The sequence below is a fragment of the Otolemur garnettii genome, unplaced genomic scaffold (assembly GCF_000181295.1).
Source record: "Otolemur garnettii isolate 467f Iridium unplaced genomic scaffold, OtoGar3 scaffold00011, whole genome shotgun sequence".
Taxonomy (NCBI): Eukaryota; Metazoa; Chordata; class Mammalia; order Primates; family Galagidae; genus Otolemur; species Otolemur garnettii.
The window spans coordinates 4,978,461-4,987,341 of record NW_003852406.1 but is presented as its reverse complement, the minus strand read 5'-3'; the positions used below and the strand labels follow the sequence as shown (position 1 = coordinate 4,987,341).

The 8,881-nt window shown below is 43.4% G+C and overlaps 1 protein-coding gene across 1 annotated transcript in view; it reads left to right on the top strand.

Moving 5' to 3' along the window:
- The window catches only part of MYO5C (myosin VC), a 106,069-nt gene that overhangs the window by 91,830 nt on the left and 5,358 nt on the right, over positions 1-8,881 (top strand). The window contains exons 36-38 of the mRNA XM_003784366.1: positions 544-633; positions 3,592-3,742; positions 4,347-4,632. Of these exons, the coding sequence (XP_003784414.1) occupies positions 544-633; positions 3,592-3,742; positions 4,347-4,632 (527 nt within the window). The remainder of the gene's footprint in view (positions 1-543; positions 634-3,591; positions 3,743-4,346; positions 4,633-8,881) is intronic.

The window sequence follows — 8,881 nt, the reverse complement described above, 5'->3', positions numbered from 1 at the left end:
CCCTCTGCTCCCTGTGGAAGCCAGCTTGCCTTCTTTACTTATTCCTCCTCCTCCTGCCCCAAAAGTCCCCCTGTCCCTTCTCCCTTTTCAAGGGCTTGATCCTGCTGTCTCTCTCTGAGTTTCCCCAGCTGTCCTGCATCCTTGTCAGCTCTGTCCTGAATTTTGGAAGCACAGCCTACACCCATCGTTTGGGCACTTGGTCACCTGTTTGACTGTGTCCTCCCTTTGTTAGATCTGTCTTCCTGGTCGGAATGTGAACTTCGGAGAGCAAGAACCGAGACGCATATTTCTTGTGCATTCCTGCCAGGCCTGCTGCAAGCTTCATAGTGATTGATGTACCTGTACAGAAACATTTTGCAGACCGTAACCTGCCATATACATATAAGCTCTTACATGTATAATTACAACATGAATTGGATTAAAGCCTTAGTGCATTAAAAAAAATTAATTTTAGCCCAAAGCTACAAGTTAACCAAACAAGTAAGATGGTCAGAGGCATGGCTAAGCATCCAGTCCAATTTTTTTTTTCTTACTTTTTTAAAGGAACATTTAGAAGACTTTGAGATGCTGTCCTTTTGGCTTTCCAATACCTGCCATTTCCTCAACTGCCTGAAGCAGTACAGCGGAGAAGAGGTATGCATCCTTGCCTGTGCTGTGTCGTGTGTGACCTCCTCATGAGCCAGAGCTTCCTGGAGGGATTAGGGATCCGGACAGCCAGGGCCAGGCGTGGCTTCTGTTGCAAGTGGCCGTCTGGCTCCTCTGCACACAGCAGACCATACTGGACTCCTAGGTGTCCACCACAAGCCAGAGACTTCTAGAAGAAGCTGAGACCTTGAACATGGCACTGAGCCTCCGAGGTTTCCTTTACTTCTAAATCAATAGGTGGATTAGATGAATTTTAAGTTTCCTTCTGGCTGGGAAACTTTTAGTGTGATGACTCTAAACTACAGCCCTCGGTTCACTATGCCTGTCTTGTCACTGCTGTTCTCTTTACAAGATTCTGATTGTTTTCCATAGTCTATGAAAATATCTCCTTTGCGATTCTGACCTTGCTTCTAGGAGTCTGATGTCATAAATGAGTTCTCCACCTTCGAGTACTCACAGAGAAAAATTTCAGGGAACTAAAACAACAACATGACTTTTAGGGTTTTCAGGGCTCTCTAAAATGGCTGCACTATTTTAGAGTCCCACCGGCAGTATACGAAGTTTCCAAGGTCCCCTGCCTTTACCAACACTTGATGTTGATAGGCATTATTATCGTTTACCCATCTCGAGGGCAGAAGATGGCATCTTGTTGACTTAAATTGCGTTTATTTGATTGCTAGTGAAATCCAGCATCAGTTCGTATGCTTATTGGTCCCTTGGGTTAAATTACCTAGCCACATTCTTTCTTCATTTTTCTTTGGATCTATTTTTATTCTTGTTGATTATAGGAGGTCCTTACGTGTTATAGGTGGATCTTCTAATTTCCTAAATTAAATCCTTGGTCAGATATAGTTTTTGAATTTTGGGACACTGAAATCTATCACTCTTATTCTTCTATGATTTGTACTGTGGATCTTTTTTTTGAGACAGAGCCTCAAGCTGTCCCCCTGTGTAGAGTGCTGTGGCATCACAGCTCACAGGAACCCCCCAACTCCTGGGCTCAAGCAAATCTCCTGCCTCAGCTTCCCAAGTAGCTGGGACCACAGGCGCCCACCACAACACCCAGCTATTTTTTTTTGGTTGCAGCCATCATTGTTGTTTGGCGGGCCCGGGCTAGATTTGGAGCCTGCCACCTTAGGTGTATGTGGCTGGCGCCTTAGCCACTTGAGCCACAGGCGCCGAGCCTGTACTGTGAATCTTATTCAAGAAATTCTTCCCTAGCCTGAGATCATGAAAATATTCTCTTCTAGACTTTCGTAGTTCACATTTAGCGTTCACAATTATGTTTTTACCTATCCAAAATCGGTGTCATTATTAATTGATCTCAAATTGATACATGAGGTGATTCCTTATCTTCTTCTGTATGGATAGCCAGTTGTCCCGATGGAAAGAAGGTAAAGTGTAACCGTAATCTGACTGGTAAGATAGAACAAAAGTTGTAAACAGAGCAAATCCAACCTCTGACTAAGGTTGGAAATGGAGAGCCACTGTCTAGTCAATTTAAGACCCACCGGCCTCAGTGAAACATCGCTGGAATGGTATATTATTCAGCACTATTTATTTGCTGATCCTTTCTTTACCTCCTTCAGCCACGTATAACAATGTTCTCTTCCCTGTCTGTTTTTTTTAGTTACCAGATTTTTATTTATAAAATTTCTCTGGTTCTTATTCACCTCTACGTTTTTTCTTTCTTGCAGTTTTTGGCCAGGGCTGGGTTTGAACCCACCACCTCTGGCATATGGGGCCAGCACCCTATTCCTTGAGCCACAGGTGCTGCCCCTACGTTTTTTCTTAATACCTTATTCTTTAATTAATTAATTAATTGATTTTTTGGAGGCAGAGGTGTCATTGTGTCACCCTGGGTAGAGTGCCGTGGCATCACAGTTCATAGCAACCTCCAACTCCTGGGCTTAAGTGATTCTCTTGCCTTAGCCTCCCAAGTAGCTGGGACTACAGGTGTCTGCCACAACGCCCGGCTGTTTTTATTGTTGTTGTTGTTGTTGTTGTCGTTGTCATTGATGTTTAGCAGGCCCTGGCTGGACTTGAACCTGCCAGCCCCAGTGCATGTGGCCAGCGTCCTAACCATTGAACTATGGGTGCTGAGCCTCAATACCTCATTCTTAATGTTTTCTTTTTCCTTTATCTCTTTGAGCATGTTAAGCATCTTGCATTAGTGTGCTTTATAAAAAAATACTTCAGACTGTTCAGTTTGAGAATCAGAGATTTATTTTAGTCCTGGAGGCCAGATAACTGGGATTCGGGTGCTAGCATGATTGGTTCCTAGTGAGGGCACTCATCCTGGTTTGCTGATGGCCACCTTCTCTCCACATTTTCACAGGACCTTTCCTGAGTGCATGGGGTGAACAGGTGAGGGGTGGGAGGGAGAGTGGGCAAATGCTCTCTGGTGTCTCTTCCTATAAGGACACTAATCCTTTTGGATAAGAGTCCCACCCTCACAATCCATGTAATCTTAACTAGTCCTTTAGTGGGCCCATCTCCAAACACAGCCATGCTGGAGAGCTGGGGCTTCCACATATAAATTTTAAGAGAACACAAACTTTCTGTCCATAATATGGATCTTAAAATATTTCAGATTGGTCTATACCCTGTAATTATAAGGTTATGAATCTCATTACATCTACTTTCCTCTTACACTAATTTGTCTCCTTGGGTTCTGCAGTATTTTTCTGTGAGCTTCTGTGAGAAGTGTTCTCCACTCTGTAGGAACTAGGGTCGATGTTTGTAGGGGAGTGGGCAGTACAGTGACATACGATGGGCTGAGATTGCACAGGAAATCAGGGCTATCCCAAACATCAGGACCTCCTTTGATATAAATCAGGCACTAAGTTTTAAGGTGAAAGAGTTATAATGGAAGCTGATTATAATATTATTTTAATTTCCTGCATGTTTATATTCTAATATTTATATGTTCAAAATTGCTTTTAGGAATTCATGAAGCATAATAGTCCACATCAGAATAAGAATTGCTTGAACAATTTTGACCTTTCGGAATACAGACAGATTCTCAGTGATGTGGCTATACGAATATATCATCAGTTCATTATCATAATGGAAAATAACATCCAACCAATAATAGGTAAGAAAAAAATTGATGACCAAAAAATATTCATAGTAACTGAGACTTTTTGAAACATTAAATCTGCTTATGGAATGTGTGGTTATGAGTAATACAGTCTAAAAAGCTTAAATGATTCCATAAAGTACACTGTCAGTAGGGTTTTTTGTTGTTGTTATTTGTTTGGTTGGTTTTTTCCTATATGGATGATTCATCCTGAAGGGAAAAAGGTGGGGGGAACTTCTACCACTATTTATGTGGTACTTGTTCTTATATGGCTCTCGGGCTCAGCCAAGTATTTTTGAAATCCTAAAGTCCCATTCAAATTCTTGTATATTTTTCTTAATTTTCTGAAATGTAAATACCGCAGGCTTTACATGGCTCCCGACTACGAGTTCTCATGCTGACCCGCTGTTTTCAAGTGAAGCGGGAGACCAGCTACCTCCAACATAAAGGAAGGAGCAGCTGCCCTTCTGGAAACGGCTGTGCACCCCGCAGCCCCTCAGGGAGTCACGAATCATGATTGTTTTGCTCCCTATCCCAGCTACACCCCCTGAGTCTTGTAGGAGACGCCCATCTCCTGAAACAGGCGCGTGAGAGCGGGACATTGGCTTTTTCTCCGCAGTGCCGGGCATGCTGGAGTCCGAGAGTCTGCAGGGCATTTCGGGGCTGAAGCCCACGGGCTTCCGCAAGCGGTCCTCCAGCATAGACGACACGGACGCCGCCTACACGATGACCTCCGTGCTGCAGCAGCTGAGCTACTTCTACTGCACCATGTGCCAGAACGGCCTGGACCCCGAGCTCGTGCGGCAGGCGGTGAAGCAGCTCTTCTTCCTGATCGGGGCGGTCACGCTCAACAGCCTCTTCCTGCGCAAGGACATGTGCTCCTGCAGAAAAGGGATGCAGATCAGGTGAGCCCAGGACGCCGCGCACCCCGGCAGCCTGGCCGGGAGCGATGTGCTTTAAGTCGGAAGCCAGCACGAGTGACCCTCCGGCTTCAGCCTCAGCCCCCAGCAGGGCCCCCTGCGGCAGGGATGTGCAAGGTGCCGGGTAGTGCCCAGAGATGTTGGCCCTCTGGCGCCTAGACCCTACTTCTCTCACGCCACACCATCTAACTTGACAGTCTGGCCTTGTGGCTTTAACCGAGAACCAATAATCGTGTATTTTAAATTGTGGCCCTGTATGGTTATCATACAGTCAACCAGAATAACCACCTTCTCTGTGAATAGTACTGCCAGGCAGAGAACGCAGAAACTAAGGAAAACTGATGAGATTCCAGCCCTCCAGAAAGTTAAAACAGCTAAGTAATAATTCAAGGCATTGAGTACTGGCGCAGGAAATGCTTCAGAAAAGAGATAGTGCAGACAGAAAAGTTGAGTAAGCCAGAGAGTTTTATGTCGGGTGATTAAGGAAAGGGAGAAGAATGTTCCAGGCAGGGGACATGGGCAAAGGCACAGCAGTGGGACTGAGGACCCCTGCTCGGGCTCCATCTGGACTAAGAGATTTGTTTGAGAAGCAGCAGGACCCAGGTAGAGAAATAGTCTGGATCCAGACTGGGGAGGGGGGTCTGGAATGCCAGGCTAAGGCATGTGGGGTTCCCTGGAACTCTTTAAGGTGTATTTATGCTCTCTCTCTCTCTGAAACATTACCTTGAGCTGTTGTTTGAGCTAACACTGATCAAGTGGTTAGGAAACACATAATACGGGGTACAGATTTGAGAATTTTATAATATGTGTGGGAATTTGATACCTGTCTCTAGTACAAGAACCTGGCAGTGCTAATGATGGTAACGATGTAAGAGAAGGTGACCAAGGAAGTATTTTAAGCCAAGAAATACATGTAAAGCATCCATTAAACCTTTTTAGCATTAGTGAAACTTGGAGTTGGACACCTCACAAACCAGACTGGCAAACTCCTATGACACCAGGGTTTGGTTTTCAGATATGAAGGGGTATTCAGAAGGACTGGCCCTTGTAGATCATTTTTTTCTTCCTGAACAAAAAAGTGAGACCCCGTCTCTACTAAAAATAGAAAAACTGAGGCAAGAGGATTGCTTGAGTCCAAGAGTTGGAGGTTGCTGTGAGCTATGATGCCACGGCCCTCTACCCAGTACAACAGTTTGAGACTGTCTCCAAAAAATAAATAAATAAATAAAAATAAAGTAAAGCCATGAACCTACATGTGCCACCTAGGCTTTGCTAAATTCAACTCTCACTCCATCAGGGGGTCCCCCAAGACTGGGTAGAGCCATAAGCAAGACTCACAACTCTAGATGTTAGAACAACTTCTTTGAAGACAAGCAGTCATCTGCCCCGTAGTTGCTCAATACTTTGTTTCCTTTTGCCAGTTGACAGCGGCCCTCAGAGAAGTAATGCCTTTGCAGTGCTATGCTGAGGGGCCCCATGAATGTTTGAGGCATCCAGTATTCCTTCAGGTATCTAAGTGTCTGCCATAAGCAAGGCCTACAAAGGATTTGAGATGGCTTTACAATGAAATCGTGAGCAGCACAATAATAAAATACAAGTAGAAAATCAGGACCAAAGAAAAGAAAAACAAATAGTAGAGTAGCCTAAAAACTGGGGTACAGGCTATCAGGACAAAAAGCAAACCATGACAAGCTCTTTGGTTTCACTGGGAAGAGCCAGAGCAGTCCTGGGAAGACAGAAAGATTTTCTCAGTACCTGATTATTTTTTGTTCCTACCCATAAAGTTGCAAAAACAATGCTTCATAGGGAACTTTATCTCATAATTGCCACACTAACATTTTTACAGCACATTTCATTGTGGCTGCTTTGCCTGCTGTCTCGTAGGGACAGTTCTGTTAGGGACTGGAATAATGTGGCCCCAATAAACTGGTTGCTTTCTGGCCTGAGGGATTCCAGGGATAATATGAAAAGTAATGATTTGGGTCTTAAAGAACAGATGGGATTTGGGTAAATCAAGAATTACAGGAATGAGCACAGGCTAAAATAAAAGAAACCTAAAAGCAAGGTGTGAAAAGCCCTCCCCCCTTTGAATGGGGCACACCAGGAGGGACGGAAACCTAGAAAAATTAGGAGAAGAGGAGGTCAAGGTGAAAAACACAGACTTGAGTCCTTCAGCAGTGACCGCCAGCACAGAATTCTTCAGAAACTATGAATTCAATTTCTTTAATAGTTGCAGGACCATCTTAGGTGAGTTTTTGTAGTTCGTGGTTTTCAAGAATTGGTCCATTTATCTAAGTTGAGTTTATTCACATAGATCTGTTCATAATTCCTTCTTGTTATCCTTTCTTCAAGATCTGTAGTGCTGTCCCGCTTTCCTTCCTGACATTGGTAATCTGTGTCTTCATTTTCCTCTTGGTCAGTTTTTCTAGAGATTTATCAATTTCATTAATCTTTTCAAAGAAACAGTTTTTGGTTTCATTGATCTTCTCTATTTTTTTTTAATTTTCTATTTTTAATTGATTTCTGATATTATGTATGTTACTTCTTCTGCTTACTCTGGATTTATTTTGCTCTTCTTTTTCTAGTTTTGTAAGGTAGCAGCTTTGATTATTGACTTTGAGACCTTCCTTTTTTCCTAACATAACTATTTAATGCTACAAATTTTCCTCTAAACATTACTTTGGCTCCATCCCACAAATTTTAATATGTTGTATTTTCATTTTTGTTGAGTCCAAAATTTCCCAGTTTTCCTTGAGGCTTATTCTTTGGCCCATAGATCATTTATAAGTATGTTGTTTAGCTTCCAAGTGTCTGGAGAATCTCTTGTTACCTTTGTTTTTATGATTTTGGTTTAATTCCATTATGGCCATAGAACATACACAGTCAGACTCTTAGAGACAGAAAGCAGAATGGTGGTTGCCAGGGGGAGGGAGAAAAGGGAGTGGTTTAATGTTATACAGTTTCAGTTTTACAAAATGAAAGGGTTTTAGAGATCAGTTATATAATAGCGTGCATGCAGTTATCACTACTGTACTATGACTTAATGCTTAAGGGGGTAAATTTCATGTTTTTTAATCATTTTTTAGAAAAGGTACATACATGTTGAAATATAACAGATTATGATACTAAAATGAACAACCATCCCACTTTGTCCAGTTTTATTTTCAGTTTGTTAAGATTTGCTTTTATAAAACAGAATATGGGCAAATTTTTGTGAATATCCCACGTGCCGTTGGGTAGAATGTTCTATAAACGTTAATTAGACCCAGTTCGTTGATGGTATTGTTCACTTCTTCTATATCATTGCTGATTTTCTGTCTGTTAGTTCTGTTAATTACTAAGAGGAGTGTCTGGGACCTAAGCGTGAGGGAATAAAGAGAGGAGCAGGGAAAATGGGGGCACTCCCACCCTCTAGGACAACTCCTTCAGCTCCCCAAACTCAAGCCCAGGGCTCCTCCTGGGCTCTTGGTATTGACATCCACTTCTGAGTTTCAGGCCGCTCTGAAGTCAGGCCAGTGAATAGCAGAGGGAAGCAGTCCATAAACCCACTTTCAGTTTGGAAGTGCTTCAGATCCCGGCCATCTTCCTCAATGTACTTGCTGCTATCTACTTTTCAGAGTCCTCCAAAAGCTGCCCTGTGCATTCCATGTAGGGTATATCGCTGCATTGAGTGGGAGCAGCAAGGTGGAGTGTGCCTATTCTGCTCTCCAAGAACTGGAACTAGAATTAATATGCTCAATACTGGGATTTAGAAAGGCCTGTGGCAGACTGAATAGGATAGACTAGAAGGGCTGAGATGGGAGGCCCATTAGAAACCTATTGTAATAAAAGATAAAAGTAAAATGAACTCAAACTAGTGGGACAAAAGTGACAGTGCAGAAAGGGAAGAGGGAGAACCTGAGTAAGGCGTGTTGTCTCCCGCCCATGGCCTCCCTGTGCAATACATCACTTCAGCACTACTGCCCCAGTGGGACACCCAGAGAGAACACCCACATGGGGACTTGCTGATCTGGAGCTCAGAGCTGCGACTGACCCTAGAGATCACTTAGCTCAACACTCAATTTTTTTTTTTTTTAGCTTCTTCATTGATCTGTAATTTACATACCGTAAGGTTCACTCATTTAAAGTTCAGTGTTTGGCTCGGCGCCTATAGCTCAACCGGCTAAGGCGCCAGCCACGTACACCTAAGGTGGCGGGTTCGAATCCCCAGCCCGGACCGCCAAACAACAATGAC